Here is a 23,736-nt window from a genome sequence, read left to right on the forward strand (position 1 = left end):
CAATCCTTTAGATTTGTCAGATTTAAAAGCTTTTCTTGTGAAGCAAATTTAGATATTACTAACAATAGGATTGGGCTTTTAAGGCTTTTTAATCACCTTTCATATCTCTTTCAGAAATGGTTCAGTTAGGGGTTGTTTTAATTCTGTTAACTGTTTCTCACCATTTACCTATGCATATACATGTATATATATAATGTTTATATCTATATGCATATACTGCAGATGGGTAAGATAAAGCTGCTATCTGTTGTGTTTCCTACACAGCAATGAGAAGGGTGGTCATTTAGGTCAGAAAGTGGCGGTGCCATGTGAACACTGTCAGATTCTATGATACAACCAATGTCATCAAACCAAACTCAGTGCCTGTGTAAATTCACTCAGTGGAATAAACAATCACGACATATGGAATTGCACTCATTTGCTCTCGTGACCGCAAAACTTTAGGGGCAGACCTACATCTGGTATTAATTGGTAGATCACTGCCTGTGTTTTTTAAAAAATGCTACTCTGTGTTCTATGCTAAAATGGAACCAATACTTATTTTAAACCTAGAATAATGCAGATATTACTTTTTCCCCCAATAAAATTGTTTTTAAAAGGGAGGAGTATACCAGCATTCTTTTAAATTAAATTACACACACTAGAAAAATTATCTTTTCATTTGAGCTATCAGAGATGGAAAATGAGATGTGCTGTATTTGCCATGCACATAATCCCACAGCTTCTTCCTGGGATTACTAAAAATGGCATAAAGTATCACATCTGACCCAGCCACTCAGCAGTCTTAAAAGGGAGGTACATGACTGCAATTGTCCAGAAGCTATCACTTCCCAGCCCCACGTCTGGTATTTAGGTTATCTTAGTGGTTATTGTTTAGCAGGCAACAAAAGGAATCATCTTTTACATCATCAGATATTCCTGAAAAAATAAACTCAGAAGTCACATAAGAACAGGTGCAAACAACTAAAGGAGCCCTCCCATTAGAAAAAAAAAAAAAAAAAAGAAGCAGAAACATCATGGCTACCCTTACAGATTGCATATTTATTGAACAAATCCTACTAAAATAGCTAAAATACATTGGGTACTGGTAGTGCATTATTAAAGATCACATTGTTACAAAAGCCTGCGTTTTCAGCAGTACACAACTGCAACTATACATAAATGCCACAACTGCTGAATATTATTTGTTGCTCTATATACAGCACAGTAGACATATCTAATCTATTGGAAAATAAAATGTACAATAAAAGAGATACTGAAGGAGGGAAAAGGAAAGAAATCTAGGAAGTGCAGTGCATGCATTGGTATTTAACAGTCAGAAGCTAAAACAGTTCAGAACAAGGCCTGCCCTGTGAAAGGAAGAGCTAAAAGACAGAATTATATAAAAAATTAAGGTGGGCTTTCAGACTGTGTCTAACACAACAACATCCCATGAATAGATGATACTGTTTAGTTTTGTGTTTTGTATTGTTTTGTATTGATAGTATTCTGGGAGCAAGAACAAAAATGTAAAATCCACATGTTGACAGTACTGTGGGAATGTACTCTTTCCCCTTTAGGACTTCACCTCTCAGGAATTTGCTGTATGTTTCTTACAATATCCCCTATATTATTGATTTGAAGAGGACATTAAAACTTGTCACTCTTTCAAAAAGGCATTAGAAAATAACAAAACTCAAAACATTTTGAGAGGTTGGTTAAAAATTATTGCTTGTCTTTCTCCCATTTAGGTGGATAGGAGTCAGAAAGGAGATTTTACGTAAATTACAGTTTTGTGATTGCTCCCACTATAACTGCATATTTGTGAGTGGACCCTGATAGGGAATCAGTTTCTCACTTGTACACTATAAGTAGTTACTCACCTACGGCACTGAATAAGAAAGCCACACTGAAGACACAAGTAAACAAGTCAGTCCAGTCTAAAGAACAACATTCAGAAAAACAAAGTACCAACACCTTCTCAGAACATGGAAATAAAAAATAACTCCATCAGAGCTACCTTGCCAAGGAGCATATTTAAAGTCCAAAATAGCACCATTCATCAGTGTCTCAAATCCCGTGGCAGCATCACAATCACTTACCACAAGGAAACCATGAGTTTCATACTACTTCTATACATCAAAAGAGTACATGGATAAAATATAGAGATATACAGACAATCGATGAAAATAAACTACTAGGCTTGTTACATCTAAATGAAAAAAAGGGGGACTCTCAGCCTCTGCAAAAAGCAGTTAGGGATGGTGGAAATGGAGAGAGCAGTTTACCGGTTGCATGTGAGCAATGGAGTTTGAGTAGTGGAAGACATTGCTGTGGTAGAACCAGGCCTGAGGGCCCACCTGTAATGTTTGTAAACATGGATTCACAGTGAGAAATTCTGAGAGCTTTCGCTTGAGTCAGAATGTTAAAACCTAGTTTTATGGTACACATTTGTCCACTGTTATTCTCTAAAGCAAGGCTCAGAGTCCCATAGTTTCTTCTTACACTTGATGATTTACACAGAAACAATTCCCGATATATGACACCATGACCTCATCAAACCCATACACCATATGTAATACAAATGGAAAAATCATGATTAAAAAGAGTAGAGGTAATTGATTTTAGTGAAATGGTGTCCATAGCCATTTACAGGAGCCCGGCATGCTCCTTCCACCTCATTTTTCTTCTTGCGGTTTACTTCCTTCGAGATGGGAAGACATTCCTGTGAAGAGGAAAAAGAGCATTAACAGGGCTTCTCTGAAGTGAGCCTCGTGGGTCCTCCCTGCTCATGTCCTAACATTTCCATCATCCCCTTGCTTTAGTTCAGAAGTAAACGTCTACTAAACACAGCATAATCAACAGTAAATACTAATGCCAAAGAGTGGGAAAGATTGTTCTAATGCCAGCATCTGAGGAAAAGCCTCTACGTGGGGCTGAGCAAGTGTGCCCTGGCAGCAAAAGCATAAAAAAGTTGGGTCAACAACAGTTCTCCACTAGGGACTTTGGCCACTTGTTGCAGATGGGGAGACCCATCAAGGTTACAGGGGAAGAAACTATAGAGTGACAACTCTTTCCACAGCTCACTGTCGATTGTACATCCCTACACTATTCAACATGATTTTTCTTGCACTCAACAAACCAAGGAATTGTTGTGCCCTTTGAAATAGCTGAGACTGCCCAGAAGATGTTGCCTGTGCAGTAGTTCTGGCGTACAGATATGGCCAACAACGAGCGATTATCTGTTTTGCATGCATGCAGCATAGAATCCAGACACAGTGTCTCAGTATCGTGAATGCAAAGCTCATGGCCACAGACCAACAGATGGCACCGAGCCCCTTTGAAAACATAACTCAGAACTGGCATGGGTAAGAAAAACATTAATGTTCATGGTTCTGTCTATCTACCAACACGTACTACATCTACATCTACTTTGCTCACTTGCTCTTAAACCCCAAGCTTCATTTTGTGGCTCCAGCTGGACTCCAACTTAAAAGTGTGTCTGAGTTAGGAAAGATCATCTCATTATTGTGAGAACTTTTTGCAGTTTAGACCACTGATCTTTTGAACAACTTACATCTTTAGCCTCTAGCGTACATTAATAAGAAACTTTCATACAGTACTTCACGCAAAAGAGCACTTATTCCTACTGGCGCTTCAAAGGCTATGTAGTGCATCACCGTGGTCTCTCAGAAAGTAAGGAAATGGTTTGCCATGATAGCCATCTACGTCAGAGATGGTTTTGTTCACCATACTTAATCATTCACTAGTTGAAGACTATGCCTATTCAGCAGAGCCCTTAAATACGTTTCAGTTTAAGCCTCAATGGGAGGCCTAAAGACTATGAACATGGTTAAAATACTTTTCTGCTGATATGTCACTATAGGATCTTAAACTAAAAGAATGTGTTTAGCTAGTAATGCACTGTAAGTTATTGAAAATTCCTCGTGTGTGTGTGTGTGTGTGTGTGTTTAAGAGATTGTAATTGTAAAGGTGTTTTATTGATTTTATTGCTAAGGACAAGTTCGTCAAATAAGATCACTTTTTCTGAAACTTTTTTAAAGAAATTGAAGTTATCTTCTCCAAGTTCAATTTTTCTGACAGAAGGGTTCTGAATTTCTGAATTAAAAACTGAACAAACACCAGTCTCACAACTACCAAGAAAGAGAAATTTCCAGGGTCTTCTCCTTTCCTGGCTCTTCAGATCCATGATTTTCACTGGAACGTCCATATTTGCTACATTTACTTGCACTAAGAACGAAGCCACCCACTTTGCACTAAGAATGAAGCTTTCCCACTGTATTTATCACAATTCTGCTTTCAGGAACACACCTGCCTCCATGGTTCTGCACTGCATACAGTCAGGAGCTGTTTTCAGTCTAAAATCCTTTCCTAGGGGCAAACAGTGCCCTCTCCTGTAGGGGCACCAGAAACTGAGAAACTGGGCAGATTTCAGTCAGCACACACTCAGGACTCTCCAAGTTGGCTATAGAAGTGTTGGAAACATACCTTGCCTTGGCTAGAGCCAAACTGGGGGTTTTGCAAGAGACATCATTTCAGAATGAGAAAGTAATGTTTAAATTTTAGTTACTGTACAAACATGTTCTCTCACAGGACTCCAGAAAATTCCATCCTTGTGATATTTTTGCTTTTTTTGTTGACTAAATTTGCTACTTGTGTATCATTACAGGATATGAGGAGAAAACTAGAAACTTGCACATGCAAACAGGCACACCACACAGACCAAAGGTCTGGGCAAATTTCCAAAAGTATTGTGTTGGGCAGTTCCTTTTCAGCTGTGAAAACAATCTTAGTCCTGAAATTCTGCCATACAATCATAAGATAAAATTCCCATATGACCCTTCTAAGGTCTGGAAGTAAGTTGTCTTTATCCATTTATATTTGTTGGTTGCATGAGGGGAAAAAAAAAAAAAAAACCTTTATCTGAAATTAAGATTTTCAGAAAATTTATTGATTTCAGTTTAGTCTTTCAGTAGTTCAGCCTATTTAGGATTAAAAGTGAGTATACAAAATGTTGAGCTGAAGAAGGACTGAGCAGTTTCCGCAGTTTTCTCCCACAATTATACCTTATTAATTTTATAAGCCTCATGAAAAATAATTAGATTCCAAAGACATTGAGTCTGTGTTAAGGCTGATACTCTGCTGGAAACTGGATTTTGTGCAGCCAATATTTAAGTTGATGGTGAAACTTAATTGTGAAGTTTGGAGCTAGTTCTAAATTCTGCTCCTTCTAAACATATGCCAAATATGTTCTGAAGAATTACATAAAAGCTAGAATAAATGCACGTTATTTAAAAAGCAGGAGCATTTAAAAAAGCATTTTTAAAAGCATTTAAAAAAGCATAATATTTTTGACTACTTCAGAAACAACTATGCCTTTTGATGATTTTTTTAAGATATGTACGATATAAAAACATGTCTTTTCAGAAACTCAATATAATGCAGCTTTGATACCAAATATGCTGCACATAATTCACAGCTTTTTTTCCTGTGATTTAGGAACAACTTTGAATAATGATGAATGAAAACTCACTAAAAGCTGCTAACTTAAAATTTCAATTAAAATAGTCCAGTTAACATACAGCTGTTTAATAAAATTAGTAAATTTATTTAATATAAATATGACCTTATGCAGCACAGTTATCTTAATCTGGCATTGCTATCAACTTATTCAGATGAACTTTTAAAATACTTTGAATGTTAGGAGTGCCAGTACAGCCATATATGTTAATTTAAATAATTCAAATTCAAATGAATCAGCTCAGTTATGAATTTTAGAACTTCCTTTATAAGGAAAAACTATGCAAAATACAGCATTACCCAGATGGAATAGCAGAATTTTGTTAACACGGAGCTGAAGTCTAGATAGTAATTGAAATTTAATCAAAACAGTTTTCCATGTTCTCTCTCATTTGCTTACCTGCCATTTTTTTGCCAGACTTTGAGTCATCAATGAATGAGAATATGCGAATAAAACATGTACATTCTGTAGTTCCGAGCCAACAGTTCTATTTTCCTATTCAAATTTCATACCCAATTTGGGATTTATGAAACCAGCAATGGTAACAAAAATCTTATCAATCTTGTCTGATAATCCACATCTTCTGCATTTATGTTGGGGTACTTATCTCTTTGTCAAACTCAAAATAAAAATGTTCTGTACGCTTGTTACTTAAGCCAAAGCACAAAACTGCACAAAAGAAAAACAACAACAATCTCCCCTTCCCTCCCCCTGCATTATCATTGACTTTTTCCTCTGTATTGGTAAGTGAATACTGCCAAAATCAAGCATTCAAAACCCAGATGTCAAGCTTGAAAAATCATGAGACAGTCTTAAGAAATTTGAGCTCCTGAAAATTAGCATGTTTTCTTTCTGGTATGTAGCCAGCAAGAGTCCATGTTTTCTGCAAGCCTGAAGGCTAAAAACATAATTTTAAAATGAAAGCTGAAATCCTCACTTAACTGCTTGGCTCACGCAGCCAAGGCTTCAAGAAAAACAGAATACCATGAGACTCGTGATGAAATCATGAGAGCTGGCTACTCTCTTGAAACAGTCATAAAATAAAATCCATTGAACTTTCAGTGTTTCGTGGCTTGTTTTTGTTTTGTTCTGTTTTCTTCAGAAAACTTTCATCTTAGTTAACCATTAGGTGAGATTAATAACATAAATAACTTTACCTCTGGAAATCCCCCATCCCCTCGGCTGGTTGGGAAGATTGTCTGGCTAACCCAAATAGTTGACCTTGGCTGATTAACCTGTAGTGACATAAATACATACAATTTCTTACTAAAAAAAAGAGACATTCATTAAATGCAATCAAATGGTGTTCATATGACAAACCACATTAATAAAACCAAAATTCAAATGTCAGCTGAGCTTGGGCCAGAGACCTAGCTGTGTTTTACACTCGGTACATTTTTGAGTACCCATGACAACAAGATTTGTCCCTTGAGTATTTCAACCATTTTGCATATTGTAATCTGTATTCAACAGGCATTTTTAAAAGTGCACAGGATGTATGTTTTTTATATGACCTTTACACAGTATCTTTAAGAAATTCAGTATTCAGTCTGTTACCATTAAACTGGCTGAGGACATTGTGAGACATCTAACCTCCCCACTCTCTTCTGCCAAAACTCACTGGCAAAAGGCTATTTAATGAAGATGATTACCTTTGCTGATGACTGCAGGAGACAAGGAGAACACGCCTTTGATAGACCTTTCACACCAAACTGTGAACTGGAATTCATTGCTTTCTAAGTACATTGAACATTGATTGCTATAATCCTATGATTGCACCCTGTATCTTACACTTTAAAGGGACTTTTACACTTTAAAGGAACACATTATAGAAGATGTAAGATAAATGAGCTGGCAGCAGGATTTAATGGTGCCGGACTGTGGCTGCTCTGGTGGCAAAGCTTCCTAAGCAAACATAGGATAAATTGTTTGGCCTGATTTATCCTGGCTGAGACTCTCAGGAATAAGCCCACTTCTCCTAGGCCCTGTATGCAGTGAAGAGGTTCACTCATCAGAAAATGGGTGAGATCCAAAGCAGTGGGCAGCTGGAGTGAATACTAACCTACCATGAATCTGAGCTGGAAACCTCCAGTGCTTTAGTTTCTCAGCTTCAGGATGAGGATCAGAACATTTTTCTATCTCACTCATTAAACTCTGAAGTGGTCAGGTAGGAGTTGTGTACAACACTGAAGATCTTAAATTTGTTCTCCTGCTGGGTCTCCCTGCTGGGCCTTTGGTTTTAAGAATTCAACTCTTTCTGCACAATGCCTGAACATCAAACTGTTTCAGGCTGAACATTATAAATTACAACATTCAAACTTGTTTGTATTTTGGGAATAAAAACTTGCCTTGTAACTGAAATTCCTGGTGGATAGGCTTTACTCACCTGCTTGTCATAGTATTTATATTGAAACCTGAGAAATGTTTCCATTTCTGTGGAGTTGCATGTTGATTGTTAGCTATCACAACTGGACTAGACATAGCTCCGAGAAATTACCTGCAGATTACTTAAATCATCTTTCAAAGAAAAAATCCTGAACTCTACTGTAAGGTAGGAAATAGAGGAGGGACATGTAAAGCACAGAGCCTAAGGCAGTGCCTGCTATGATATACTCTCCCATTATTTTCCACAGTACAAAAAAGAGTGCTGCCTACTAATTAAAGCATCAGGATTTATCTCATATTTATGACTACTGTATGATCACAAAAAAGCCAGTTAAGCTCCCTGACTATGGCTGACATAGGATAACTACTACACATCACAGAGCGCTCTGTGAATTCATCAGCTAATGTTCACCCTGAATCTCTGAGACACTCTAATGAGAGACAACAAGTAAGCTCTGAGTGCTCCCGTTGATATGTATAAACACTGACTATGTATCCTGTACCTATGCCCTGATTTTATTTATGTAGCTATATTCTTCGTATGAAAGCTCATGATGTGAACCAGCAGCAGGGCATGCATGCTTAAATGGGCAAGTACATAAAAATGCATATTTTTCTATAGAAGGAAGGAATAAGCAACAAAATACATTATTCATTATGATGAATATGAGCTTGTACATTTTCCAAGGAGTCTGAGATGGATTCAGGTTAGCCCATAAGTCTTGTAATCCCTAGTAGCAATTTAATAGAAATAAAATAACACCTGCAATTAAATGACAAAAAAAAAAAAAAAAAGAAAAAGAAAAAGTAGTCTCTAGACTTAAATTATTAAGAATGTGGAAGAGCTGCAGTTTTGAGGGTGGGATATTGGGATGGGGCAGTGGGAGAAAGATGTAAACTGTAAGATATAGTAACTATGCTCCAGGGTTTAAAACAAGCAAACGAATAAATAAATAAGCAAAAAAACACAGCCCCTACCCCACCCCAGCTATCTTTCACATTAATTTCCTCCATGGAGAAAATACTTAGTAATGTCCTACTCTCTTAGTACCTTCTCCAAAAGCAACTTCTGTGGCCACCATTGGTAGATAAAAATCCCATGAACCTACTCCATGTGCAGTAACTGCTCTGCTGTAATTGCACTTAATTCCTAAACTGGGCAGCCAAAGGACTTTCAGTACCCACATTAGAACAATGCCAAAAGGCTGTGGAGTCATGTCTTGGATGCTGGCTAAGGGGGGGAAGTTTCTGGAATGGAAAAATAAAATGCCAGTGTGGAAAAGTCCACTTAGGACTTCATATAATCCACAAGGATTAAAAGAGGAAAAAAAAAAAGACACATCTTGATGTCTTGCCATGTTATGGGCTTTATAAAATGCAGGAACGCCTTAGATGTTCAAATATACTGATAGCTATGGTGCTATAAATGCACAGCAAGAACTTTAAGTCAATTACAGCAATTCAAAACAACTGATATTAGCATTGCAAGATGATCTACAGAGAAAAAAAAGTGCAAAGCAATGCTCCAACAGAGTAGGATGTAAGGCTTACAGCATTCCAGCTGTTAGCGTGAAGCAAACACTTCTAGATAAATGCTTTCATTGATACACACCATATTTTCATTTCTTAGTACTTCCTGTGTGACTATTATGAGAGTACAGGCTTGGCTTAAAAAGCAAAAATATCAGGATTTAGAAAAGAATTACTGAACTTTAGGATGGACTGAAAACTGAAGTTACTGCAAGTCTAGACAATACATAACAGCAGTATGATGAGTGAAACTGATAGCCTCACTCTTTGATTCTCATTAAGGAAAAAATGAAGCTAGTAAACTACATCCATAAATTGTCAGATTGGATCACCCCTAAACATCTGACTAACAGCCTTGGAAGCAATCCTTCCTGGCAGAGAATGTGATACACAAAACCATTCACTCACACTTTGAGAAGTCAGGAGAAAAGAAACCCACTGATCTGGGATATGCTGTCTGAGGCAGTGTTCTACAATAACAAGCAGTTTTGCCCAAAAAATTGAGGCCAACTTTAAATACGGAGTTACGAGCTGTAAAGAATATGCTTTCAATTCTTCAGTCTCTATTTTCTTGAAAATCTATGAAAATAACAAAACAAAAAAAAAGAAAGGTGGAGGAAAATAAATTTATGGTCTATTTACTGGCTATTACCTCAGAACTACTTACTGCTACTCCTTTAAAAAAACAGAAGCATGTCTCAGAGTGGGCTCTTCTTTTCTCCTCTGCTCAACAAACCAAGAATCCTCTTGTTGTTACTGCAAAGGTTCCATCTAACCAGCACTTCAAAACTTAAACATCTATTCTTCCATTCTGAGTCGCTACCACTAGTCCTGTCATAAAGTTCTGTCTTACGAGTTAGAGCAATGGAGCACAAACTTCTGCCCACCTTCAAAACAAACGTGAACTTTGTAAGAGAGCTGCACAAAATCTACTGTATCAGTCACAGTACAATGCTAAAATGAATTTCTTACTACCCACTCTTCATTCCTACACATTAAGAGCATCTTTCAAACATTCAGAAGAATCCATCAAGAGAAAGATACAGATTTAAGACATTCTAAACTTAGTACAGTGAGCACAGTGAGCACAGTCCTATTAAGCATTTCTAAGTTTGTTTTTTTCTTTATGGTTAAGAAACAAAGAAGAAAGCTCCCAGAGTTACTTTTCTATCCTTTTTTTTTTTTTCTTTTAACATGGGCCACAACTAAATTGCTGTTCAAGTCTTACTCAAGACTCACAGGACTGCAATTCTACTGCAGTCTAAATCTCAAACCTGAACCTTAACAGAGAAAATCAACCACTCTGAGTGCAGCAGCAATCATCTTTTGAGAAGTTTCAGCTAACTTCTTTGTCATATAAATCAATTTGGGGGATGGGCTGGGGAGGAAGGTTATGAAAAGAACACTGCAAATTCCTAACCTATAGTAATTCTGTGCTAGTCTACCTAGAAAAAAAAAATAAAGAAAGAAAAAAAAAGGAAAAAAAATGGAAAATCTTTACTAGACGGGTTAGCAGTCTTCCCTCAGACACAAATGGCCATGAGCTAAGGAACAGGGGAGTAAAATGCTAGATAAATGTGTGGAAGAGAAGGAAAGAAAGTGGCATTACACCTCTTTCATGGCATGCTCTTCCCCACCGCAGCACTAACTTTTCATTTGTGCTGAGGGCCCTGTGTGTCTGCAGTGCATGACCCACCACAGAGAGAGCACATCCTCCTTCCATGCTCCCCTGGCAACAGGCCTTATAGCTGGAGAGCAACACCTCATTTCTGTACCTATATGCCTGTAAAGTAGTTCAGGGATTTTTCATCACCATTGCTCTGTGTTGCAATGACACAAATCAACGGTAGTAGGGCACCCAGAAGAAAAGTTGTAGATTATTTCCTTTCTGCCTGCTCTCAGCACAACCACAAGGTGTCTAGCAGATTTTCTTCCCCAATTGAGTCTTGATGCACTTCCTATTGAAAAAAAAAAAAAAAGAAAAAAAAAAAGAAAAAAAAAAAAAAAGAACAAGAACATAGTTGCCTACTAAGTTTAAACAGTTATTACTTTGCACTTTCTTAAGATTCTTAGTTACCAGCTGGTTTGAGCTACAGTGACTTTCCCCAGCATATTCTATGGGGGACTTTTCAATACCCCAAATGACTCCCACTGCAGTAAATATTCTTTATAACCAACAGCCCACCATCACCATCCAGGTGTGTAAACAGACCCTTCACTAAAAATCTCACTGCATTGCTGCTTGGACATCAAATAAATCATCCTGTTAAAGAACTAATAAATTTTAAACAAAACTGGAAGGAAAGCTCTTACTAGGATCAAAGCATGTTTTATCACTTGCTGCAGTGCAAGATGTAAACTAATGCTCCCATCTGCAGTCATTTATTTTTAACACTGTGAGGGGAACATCATGACAGCAAATGATATTAATGTCCACCATGTTCCAAACCTAGCATGCAAGATTTAATACATATAGCAAATGTCAGCTGAATGGTTGCTGCTTCTCATGAGTGTAGCTGGGTGGCAGCCTGCTGCCAATCAGGTTCATCCTCAGCATCTTCCTGAATGCCAGGACATCAAGAGCACTCATCATTCCTCCTCATTTCAAAGACTAAGTCAGTGAAATTTCAACAAAACTTTCTGTGTGTGTGTTTGTGTATTTAAGAAGCTGTAGTCTCAATCAAATAGGATGCTGCTGTCTTGATAGGCTGATTCTAAAACAGCATCAGTGAGGAAGCTTTCTGTACTCAGCTACCAGAAACCATAACCTTCTCTGGTTAAAATGCAACTTTATGACCTTAACCGATTTAAAAATACTTTGAACAAGTGGCTGAGTAGGTTTGAGGTCTCTCAGTTTTGTGTACTTGATTGCTTTTTCTGCGTGGCTCTGCATCACAAGTCTGAATTTCTGGTTGACGTACAGCAACAGTTATCCCAACAGGTTATTTATTACCTGTCTTTGCATTTTCAATATACTGTCAGGGCAGCAGGTTTACCTAGCAATTATGCTTTCCACATCAGTGACATGCCATGAGCATTCAGAACTCAGTGGAAAAAGAAGAAAAAAGAAAAAGAAAGGAAGAAAGAAAAGAGGGGGGTGTGTGTTATAATCATTTCACACATCTTCCCCACAGCAAATAAAGGTAGATAAATGGTTTGAGAGAACTGATGAACAGGCATACGATCAGTCTCCTCCTAACTGGGATTAATCCAAGTAGCCTACCTTTCAGAGTAGACTTGAGCTGCCTGTTAAAGTAACAATTAACACATACCAGTATATTGGCAGAACACGGCAAGACACCTGCACACCTGAATTTGCCTTTAACTTTGCATCAGCATCCTTTTCTGGCACTGACTTTCCATGGGGAAGATATTATTGCTTCTTTTTATTCCTCCCCATCTGATGACTCAAACTCACAACCACATAGAGATGAAAAAGCCTAAATGAGACAAGTACGCTTTTCCTTGCATCCCCCTCTCCATGCTGTACATGAATTAGCAAGTTTATTCATTAGGGGTTTTTTTGGAGTCCTTGTTCATCACTTCTTCAATTTCTGTCAATTTTAGAGAACTAGATGTCATCTGCTCCTTTCCTACAGAACATAACGAAATGACCTTGGAAGTAACTTTCCTACATTTTAACTACAAAACTTATCATATAAACACATCTTTATTGTTTCTTTAATTGCTCTTAAAGCTTGTATTCTTCGGGTTACACTGAATTGTTTGCTTCTATCTAGCCTCCTACACTGGCTCTTCATCATCAGCTTCTTCAGAGAAGTCACACCTGTCTTCATCTATATTACACAGTTTGCATCTTTAAATATCTACTTACAGCATGCCATGACATATAAAAGAAAACTATCTGAGCGACTGTACAAAATTTACTGAAATGCATACTTTTAAGAGTATTGTGCTTTATTGCAGCAGGGCCTCTTGCTGCAGGAAAGGATACTGGTAGAGACTAAGTTCCCTGAGCAAGCATGTTTTGCTACCAAGAGGTCTCTTACCTGACTACTGGCCTCCAAAACTGAGCAAGTATGGTGTTGAGGAGGGGAAAAACACAAGCTAATCCAGATTGAGTATATAGTTAGCACGTTCCTGACAAATACTTTAGCTGGTAAGAGCCCCTCAACAGAAACGTTAGCAGTCTTCTGGTATACATGACTGAATGAGGTTAGTTATAGAAAACAGTTCATTCTTCCCTTCATTCTCCCCACACCATCTGAGTGTAACAAGGTTTTTAGGCAGAAAGAATTTGGACTTTTCTGTATTAGTCAGGATGAATCTAGTTTGTGTGCTACAAGTGCTCTCATGCTGCGCTTTTTCCTCATTAAGCATGTAAAAACCATTGCAAAGCATTGTTAATATTTACCATGCATATGAAGAGTAAGAGAAAAAAAATCAAGTGGTACATTGTGAATGCTGCCATAAACACTCATCCAACTTCTGACTGAATTCATGAATTTAACAAAGATATTCATTACCACAGTACCACACTCCTTGAAAGGAAAAGAAACGCAATTATTTCAGAATAAGAAACAAATGTATACTATATTGAAAGTTTCATTGGCTGATAAAAAAAACTGTAAACTACTTTATTCCACCAGTAAATTTCAGTACATGGGGCTCTAGAACTACAAAACATTACAGAAATCGAATAACAAAACAAGCCCTCCAGAAAACCAAACTCAAAACCTGTTCAACCCAACACCTTTTCTTCTTGTTTGCCTGTGTGCAATAATGGTAGCTTTTGTTACTTTACTTAATATAGACACAGAAAAACATCAGTAACAGGTGTGAATATTAAAATAGTATCTGAATTTTCAGTCAGTTATCTGTGACTTCATCATTTGCTCTTCAAGAGCAATCAGGTAATGATTTAATTAGCAACTATACGTATCTATACTTAAAGGTAACTGCAGAAGCAGATGCACAACCAAGTCTCCTGTTACAGAGTTAGGTAAACACAAAGCATGGCAGCAAAATTCAGGATCAAAGTCTGCATGCTTAAGTTCTTCAGTAACATCATATCCAATACTGACAAATCACTGGAGCAATAGAGTAGAGGGAAAAAGAAAAAAAAAAAAAAAAAAACATGGTCATGGACTAAAAAGCTAAAAGCTAAAAGTCCATTTAGCTGTTTCCTCACTGCATCAAGTTTTAATCCTAAGGATCCTGGGAAAGACCAGCATGAACAGTGGCCAGTATAGCAATCCTGAGGAAAGAATAAAAACACAGAAAGCCCAGAACACTGCTTCTCCTTATGGCCTCCCAGTTCCCTCCTTCCAATTTTAGGTTATACAAAATGTATACACCAAGCTAAATCCCAAAGCATGTGCTATTATTTAATTTCCTATAAATTTTCTAGTTTAATGTACCTTCAGAAGACTTAATACACTGCTCTGGACTATCACTTGTTTTTGGTTTGATTTGGTTTGTTTGTTTGTTTAATTTTGCTTACATTTCTCACACATACCAGAAAGATGACTAGAATATCACAGTGACATCCTCCAAGTGGCGGCAAGCTCACCGCCTCTGCCGACCACTTTCCCGTAGAGGCCAGCAAGGAAAACCTTTTTCCTCACGAGATACCAAACCCTTTCCCAAACAGCATATTTCAGGGAAGTATTAAAAGTCACAGTAATAACCCTGGAAATGAGAGACAGAACCACTCTGTATAGCCAGTACTTACCTTATTAAAATAGATGTAATGGTCATCTCATATTGTAACAGGTGCTTGAAAGCATTATGGTACATTTACCTGCACAGTCAGTCTATTACCAGCATTGAACATAGCTTAAATGATAACCCAAATATAAAAACACAACTAAAATTGTATCATATATGTCACATAGGTTGTATATAATAAAATACCCAAGGTTTCTGTGATCTATCTAATCTCAAGAGACACGAAAAAAATCTTTTTATGCCAAGTATTGTTTCTGGTTTTTGTTTATGTTGCCCTATATAATTACTTAGCTGAGAAATTAAAGGCAATAAAATTTACCATTATTTCCACAGGCTTTTATTCTGCCACCAGGAAGAGTTATTGAACTCATTTCTTTCACGATAGACATTTATCACAGATATAATCACATTAAAATAAAGAAGGCAGATTTCTTCATCTCTAACTTAATATTTTTGAGCAGCTATATGATGTGCTTTCTTAACATCAATGATTTAAGAATTAAGGAGTTCTTTCTGATAATGCACATACTAAGTCAACGCTTATAAGTCAACGCTTATACCACCTTCAGTGAGAGTATACAAATTCCTTTGAACTTTTTAAACTTCTTCCCACACAGGTAAGCTATGCAAGTAGACAGACAAGAACATTAGTGTTAACAAAATTAATCTTTTCTTCCTGCAGGATGAGTAAATGCTACCTGCTCTGAGTTTGTTTTGTTGTTGTTGTTTTGTTTGTTTTAATGCACTGTTTACAGAAGGAAACATCAGGAAGCCTCACAGGAACATCTACAGAGCGAATCATTCAGAAGCGCTACAGAGAATTTGCCAGAAAAGCAGGCTAAATTGAATTTAATGTAACACTCAATGATTCATAGTATCATTCTACATTAAACATTTGAAAAGAACGTTTTTGTATCTTTCCAGATTGCACCCTCAACCAATACTGTTTAATCAGGTATCAGAGTGAATAAATATTTGCAATAAAAACAAAAAACAAATATTTAAAAATATTTTTATTAAAAAGTCCTGTCCCAGTCAATGATATTAACTAAATTATTTTTTATGAAGGTGCTCTGACGCTACTAGACACAGTGTCTCTCCCCTCTCTTTATCCATACATACAATGACCAGATTTCAGGTGGAATGTAGCAGGATTCTGATTGAAATAAATAAATACATAATTATTGGTGATGGCTTTTGATCTCAAGACTTAAAAATCAGTGTCATGACTGTGTAGTATTACAAGGTGTATATGAATTCTTTCTGATTTTCCAAGATTTCAGCCTGTGTGAAAAAAAGCTCAGTAAACATTTGTCCTGGACAAAGTAGTACTTAAACTTGCAATTCCATGTGAAAAAACACTGTTTTGTTCAGATACAGTGCATAGTTACAAAATTTTAGCACCTACAGTGTGCATGGTTGTGACTGCAGAGAAACACAGGTACAGAGAGCCTTTGTTTTTGACTGTGCATATGACTTGTACAACTGAAATATCCACAGTATCTGCTTTGGACAAAAATTACTTTTTCTTAAACTCCATTTCAAATTGTTCTAGCCATAATCAAGTAAAGGTGCTTTTTCTGCACAGGTGAACAGCTGACTTAACAAAAATATTGCAAAAAGTGAGTTTTTATTTCTGCTTTTTTATTTTGTAAGGTGGCAAGCATTTGATTCTCCCTAAGTTTTCAGAAATGAAGTAATGTTGGGCACATTGCATCAAATGCATTCTTCACACACAGTACATAAGCATAATAAAAATGCACAATATACACATTCACGTGGCCAAAACTGCTCAACTGTCATCTCTCTCAATTACTTCTCTTGACCTTGAACAAGTTCTGCCCATGACTACATGAGAACAGAACTGGATCTGATACAGTCCTACAACTCTTCTGCAGCTCTGAACTACCATTGAGACCGTTTCTGTTCTGGACTCGGCAATAAACAACAAAGCAGTGTAAGTTTTTTCATGCCAGACCAGGAGTTACATTTGCCCAGTGTGTATCTAGAACCAGGCTGGATGTAATGTCTCATCCTGGTATTTCATTCTTACTCCTCAGAGAGTATGAAGGGTACTTAATAATGCCTGTCTCTGCTAGACCAGTCCCAGGCTCCATTTTCCACAAACAATTCAAAAGCTATAAACAGTTGTTTCAACTGAAGTCATTTTATAGACACAGAAAATCACAGAATGTGTGAAGGTATCTGCATATAACTCACTGGAAAAATGTCCATAATGGATAAGTTCGGATTAAATCTTAAATACTAGCTTTCCCTCATAAATATCTTCACCTAACTTACATGATATTATACATTTCCCTACAAACTGCTAAAAAAGAAAAGGGATGGTGTTTTTTTACCCTTCATCCAAATGCACGCTACCATTTATTTCTCCCCGAGTTAATGACAAAAAGCTTTTTCCCCACGAGTTTTTCTCTCCAAGAAGCCATCATTCAATTTTTTCTCCTTTTTTTTTTTTTTTTTTTTTTTCCAACTAAGACTGAGAATGGAAATGATAGAACAACCTCAAAACTGATCCTGCTCAGACAAGGACATGCTATGGTAAGTCTTCAGCCCAAATGACCTCTGTCCTTTGCTTTGGGATGACACAGGTACAACACCAAGCCTTGAGATTTCACAGCAATAGTGCTTTAGAAGAAAGCCATCTAACCATGGTAAGCCAGAAATACGCTAATGAGCTCCTCTGGAATACTTTTTTTGTTTATTCCAGATAGGTCAGAATTAGATTATTAAAGATGCAGCTGTTTAATGATGCACTCTTACTAGTTACTGATAAACATGTCATTTAAATTCCATAGCACCTGCACTGCAAAGTCTCAGAACTGAGCTTGAAGTCCAGAAATGAACTGCAGTGGTAGTAGGGGAAAAGGACATACATGAGTGATTTAGAAGGGAAAAACAAAAACAAACAAACAAACAAAAAAGACCATACTGTGAAGTGTCTAAAAGGCTTTTGTAATCCTTTGTAATTTCTTTCTTTAAAAGCAAATAATTTACCAGGGTCAGGGGGGAGATGAGAAAGAAAGGGAGAGGGAAAGAAAAGAAAAAGAAAAAGAAAAAGAAAAAGAAAAAGAAAAAGAAAAAGAAAAAGAAAAAGAAAAAGAAAAAGAAAAAGAAAAAGAAAAAGAAAAAGAAAAAGAAAAGAAAAAGAAAAAGAAAAAGAAAAAGAAAAAGAAAAAGAAAAAGAAAAAGAAAAAGAAAAAGAAAAAGAAAAAGAAAAAGAAAAAGAAAAAGAAAAAGAAAAAGAAAAAGAAAAAGAAAAAGAAAAAGAAAAAGAAAAAGAAAAAGAAAAAAGAAAAAGAAAAAGAAAAGAAAAAGAAAAAGAAAAAGAAAAAGAAAAAGAAAAAGAAAAAGAAAAAAAGAAAAAGAAAAAGAAAAAGAAAAAGAAAAAGAAAAAGAAAAAGAAAAAGAAAAAAGAAAAAAGAAAAAAGAAAAAAGAAAAAAGAAAAAAGAAAAAAGAAAAAAGAAAAAAGAAAAAAGAAAAAGAAAGAAAAAAGAGAAAAACCCTCAGCTGGTTTTGCTAGAATTCTTCTTTGAGGTCACAGAAAACTAGACTTAAGACTTCCCTACTCTGTCTTCTGACAATATCCTTTACTTCAGTGACTGAATCACATAGCTTTTTGGGTGTTTTTTGTTGTTGTTGTTTCTTGTTTTCTTTTTTTTTTGTTGTTAGAAACCTTGTTTTTTCTCAGTTAGCACTAAAATCTAACTTCTTATGTGATGACATGCAGCATTTTCCATGAAGATAGTATATTGAAATTCTACTATTCCAAATAAAAATAGCATTTAAAATCACCTCAGGACTTTACACACTGCAAATAAATACAAAAGATTCCTTTTTTCCTTTAGGTGAGCACTTTGTAGGCAAATATTACACAAGTAAGGACAGATCCTTAAATGTCAGGTATTCTTGTGTAAGACAGCTCAAAATGTCCATGAGTTAAAATTATAATATTAATATACAGTATATTCTTTTGCTTTTTTATTTCTCTTCAAATTATTATGTTAACATAATACAGCTCCAAGAAAGATTAATTAACTAGGTATGAGGAAATCATAATTCCTGCCTAGGAACAGGAGAAGCAACATTGAAAACTAACCCTCTAAGTTGATTGCTTTTACTCCTAAGCAGTTCAAGACACAGTTTAGGGAATAAGAACATCAAGAAACTGAGAAGATAATACAGTGAAGTTGCACAAACAATTAATTTGTTTTCACTCAACAAATTAATTCTGGTCACTCTTAATCGATCACTGTAACATTCTGGTCACTGTAAGCTTAACTAAATAGTTAATGCACCTTCAGTTTACCTGGAGAATAAGCATTTTTTTCCCATTTTTTCAAGTTCAGTTCAACTTGGTGAAGTGAAACAGCTCAACTCTCACTGAGCAGTGAAAGCAGAATAGAACCCTTGCATATGCTCTTATATCAAAAACAAAGTAAGCACTTTTGTAATTATTTATTTTGGTGTAGAAAGTACTGACATGCAAAGAATTTACCTGCAAATTAGAATGGCTGAAGAGACACTTGGAATAAATACAGGAACTATGCCAAAGACAAGTGTGTCCACTGCTGCAAGGAAAGTGTGTCAGTGATCTGACTTCATATTACATTCAGTGTTATTGTGTCAAAAGTGAGAGAAAGAAAGAAAGAAAAATAAAAAGGTGGCAGTAGGTGAAGAGATCCTGCCAAGTATCCCATCTTAAGCAACTTTTTAAGTTGGAGCAAAACCTAGTCTTTCTTACATTGAAATTCTCATCAACAGTCACAAACAGGTGTAATTAGGTATTTTCATAACAAATACAAAACTTCTCAAAAACAGCCAAATCAGATTTTGATTTATGTCATACTGCAAAAACAACAGGTGTGTACCCACCCCACTAAACAGTTGGGTAATTTCATTTTATTTTCTCCACTGCGATAGTCCTAACTTGTATTTTATGTTCTGGCCTGGAGGCTGGCTTTACAAAACTGATTTCACTGACTGCTAGAGGAACCTTGCTAGATTTATAGAACCATCTGCTGGTAAAAATCAGAGGCTATTTCATGCTTAACAAAACTTAAAATAATATTTTGTTCCATAGATAGGCATATATTGCACATAACAGCCTGCATGCCATCTCAAAATGTGGGCTGATTGTCACCTTAGTGTTGGTAGGAAAACAGTTGCCTTATCCAGTATACCACAGTTATGTGAACAGAATGTATTTCAACATGATTTCTATTCACAGCTTAAGTGAATCATTTCCCTTTTAATTCCCCACCCCCAACTATTCATTTATATACAGATGAGCAAAGCACTTTGATGAAAGTAGGTTCCAGAATAGACAAAAACTCCAGAATTTGCAAGTTTATTTTTGCAGATGAGAATGATATAAAACAAGGAGCCAAAAAGAAAAAAGCCTTTACAACAGATTACATATTTTCTTATTTTAAACATCCTTTCCTTCATCCCTCCTCCCCCATGCGAAAACAACTCCAGAGACCCAGACAAGTATAACATAATTAATGCAATTAATTTAACCCAATCTCAATATGTTCTTAAGAAACTCATACTTTGGAAAATAATTTGTGCTTGTTGTACACCTTATTCAACGCTACTTCAGACAAGAAAGCAAATTAACATATTTTTGACTATGATAGTATTGCATACTAGTAGCACTCAAAATATATCATACTTATGTCAATATATGTATTCACTGATAGCTGCATCAAGAATGCTCCATGACTACAGAGCATCTAATTTAATTCTGCCTGTTTTACCTACTTTTCTGTAAAAAAGATTTTTCTTTGTCCTGCTGTTTGAGACACTAAGACATTCTCGGGGAAAACCATATTTAGAGAATGTTTAGAAATGTAACATGTTCTATCCTTAACTTTATACATTTGTCAGCAGAAGTATGTCAGTATGGGCTTTACCCAGAAAAAATATAAACACAATTAGCACTGAAGCAAATGGATAATTGTTGGATACTGTTCATTAAATATATTCCTACTAAGCGCCTGCAAGTTCAGCTAGGCTGAGGCCTAGCCTTTTTTTTTTTTTCTGGAACAGATTTGTATCACAAAGAAAAGCTATCCTTCTGAAACAAATACCAACAAATAAGAAAAATTAGTTTGCATCTTATGTACCTCCCTGACAGAGAGTAACATTAAATCTGCTTCATTTACTACGTGCAATGACCTATTTCTTCTTTTTGGGGGTAGAGTGAAATTACTGGATATTGTTTTGTCTGCATGTTTTCCTGCAAGTGTTATGATGTGTATTTTCCACAGTAACCTAAACATTTATTGTTTCAATTAAATAAGCCTTACTGCACAAAGAGGGATTTCAGATTTTTATTCAAAAAATGCAAGGAAACCAAAGATTCAACATCCGGAGGTTTTCAGGGTACATCAATCATTGTATGGCAAATCCCCACAACCTCAAAGCATGTCTTATAGAGGTCATATTTATTATTTGATATTGGGGATGAGGAAAGAAGGCTTGTATTTATCAATATATATATATATTGATTCTTTGCTAAAACAACTAATTCTTACCATTTTTAGACTGTAAAGTCTTGGGACTGCAGTTTCTCTCAGGTAGCACAAGGATCTGAAAACAATTAAAAAATAAAAAATGAATATAATTCAAACTGTCGCAATACTTAAAAAGATTTTTTTCTCCAGCATAATTGCGAGTGATCCAAGCATAATCCTCAGTGGTTAAGATTAAAGCCATGCAAATTATTCTAACCACATGTACGCTTATATAGCATGCTTCTCTGCACTTCAGTGGTCTGTAGGCTTAAATATAGGACAAAGGAATCCCTGGTACCAAGATTTGCAAAACCCTATGCTATTCTTAGCACTTGGTACATCTCTAAAAAGCACTATACCTAATGGTTAACACACCCAAAAATCAGTCAAGGGGACAAAAATCTGTCATACTATGCTTATTGTCAAGGTGGTCCATTGTTCCCAGGCATACGACAAAGTGTGTTTTTTTTCTTTGCAATCAAGAAACAGTGTTAGGCTTTCACAACGTAATGGCCCAGAGAGTAGGTATTTTTGGAAATGGCACTGCATTACATAACCTCCACTTTCGTCTCTCTCTATTCCACACACAAATGCACACACCTATTTTAAATAGTGAGGAAAAAAGAGTAAGTCCTACCTCTTTCAAACGGTTCTTTAAATTACTGCTCTCTCAATTGAGTGAAATTGTAGCACACCTCCTTTACCAGTTTTCATACAGTGACAAAAATTAAAGTTCTCTTCTATTGATTATGTATTTCTTACCTATAGTGTGTATGTATGAAATGCAATTAGGTATGAGTCATATGTTTGCACACAAACACATACATACATACTGGATATAAAACTGCAAACTCATATACCTATAAATGGACATAGAAACGTTTGAAAGAAAGCACACCATGAAATGCACACCAAAATACGTTTGTTTTTGTTTTGTTTTTTTCCTCTCTCTAAAGAACCACCCAAAATTTAACTGCTGCACATGCAAAAATGCAGAAGGCTGTTGCAAGAATGACTGCTTTCTAAAAATAAACCCCAGCAGCCTGAGAGGAATCCAGTGTCAGGGCGGAGAAGAGGGAGATTCGTTTTACAAGGGAGAAGAAAAGAGACGAAAAACCAATCCTAGAGCCTCGCATGCATGCTAAAAATTTTTAAGTGCATTAGGTTTAAAAATGCATTTTGGTGGTTTTGGAGTGCAAAAACGAAAAAAAAAAGAAAACAGTTTTATAAAAACGCTCCTCATCTCCCCTTGCATGTGTGCACAAAAATCCCCAGCCTAGAAATCCAGCCTTAAAGCATAAAGACAAAGAGTTAAATACATATAACTGCACGTTTTCTCATCTTCTTTTAAAAAAGCCTGTTTGGAAACGTGCACCGAGAGGGGGGAAGGCAAGCTGCAGCAAAGTCCAGCTAAGGGCAAAAGGAAATGAAAAGAAACAAAGAAAGAGAGAGAGAATTAATTTAAAAAAAAAAAATCAAATAAAATTCTGTGGATTGGAATTGCATATACTTACAGACAAAAGCCCCCGCTCCCTGCTCACTTTCTGTCCTTTCTACATGATCTGAAACACAAATGTGGATTAAAAAAGGGCAGCATGCTACAGAGGGAATTTATAGTTGGGGGAGTGGAGAGAGGGTAGGGGGTGTGGGGAAGAATGACTGCACCTCTTCCAAAGTGCAGCCTTGGAGAAAAAGGGGTGGGGGTGGCTGGGGGAAAGTCTCTCTCGCTCTCCCTCTCCCTCTCGGGCTGGGTTTTGGTTGCCAGCGCTGGTTTATATTGAACAATGAGCTAATTCTGATGGCAGCTGGCTAGCCGCCAGCTCTTCCCCCCCCATCCCCCGTCCCCTCCTTACACACACACGCTCCCCCCCTGCCTGCCCGCCTCCCCCCCCGCCCTCTGCTGCAGCGCCAGACTGCTTAGTCTGCAATAATCCGCAGCCCCGCGTCCCCCCTTCGCCGTCTGGCAACCGGGGCCAGCGACCGCCCCGACGACGGCCACGGCCGCCGCCGCGGGCAGCGCAGGGGGACGCCGCAGCCGCCGCCGCCCCCCGAGGCGGCGCTGAGGG

At 36.8% G+C, this 23,736-nt stretch overlaps 1 protein-coding gene across 2 annotated transcripts; it reads right to left on the minus strand.

Moving 5' to 3' along the window:
* Nucleotides 1-1,021: 1,021 nt before the first annotated feature.
* On the minus strand, nucleotides 1,022-23,496 carry NREP (neuronal regeneration related protein). Of its 2 annotated transcripts, XM_050716195.1 has the most exons (5): nucleotides 23,336-23,496; nucleotides 23,185-23,232; nucleotides 21,692-21,746; nucleotides 6,679-6,756; nucleotides 1,022-2,704 (listed from the first exon to the last, which is right to left on the minus strand). In XM_050716195.1, exons 3-5 carry the CDS (start codon nucleotides 21,692-21,694, stop codon nucleotides 2,579-2,581), a joined length of 207 nt encoding a protein of 68 aa, XP_050572152.1. In that variant the 5' UTR covers nucleotides 21,695-21,746; nucleotides 23,185-23,232; nucleotides 23,336-23,496; the 3' UTR covers nucleotides 1,022-2,578. The 2 variants fall into 2 exon arrangements, with proteins under 2 accessions (XP_050572152.1, XP_050572153.1); XM_050716196.1 differs by lacking the exons at nucleotides 23,185-23,232; nucleotides 23,336-23,496 and adding an exon at nucleotides 22,308-22,778.
* Nucleotides 23,497-23,736: the final 240 nt, after the last annotated feature.

This window comes from Cygnus atratus, chromosome Z, assembly GCF_013377495.2.
Source record: "Cygnus atratus isolate AKBS03 ecotype Queensland, Australia chromosome Z, CAtr_DNAZoo_HiC_assembly, whole genome shotgun sequence".
In the NCBI taxonomy this organism is placed as follows: Eukaryota; Metazoa; Chordata; class Aves; order Anseriformes; family Anatidae; genus Cygnus; species Cygnus atratus.

Excerpts from the sequence above, each read along its gene's own strand:
- NREP (XM_050716195.1), bottom strand. Across the intron at positions 2,705-6,678 it reads GGGATGGGGGATTTCCAGAG|GAATGTCTTCCCATCTCGAA; the intron begins GTAAAGTTATTT and ends TCCTCTTCACAG.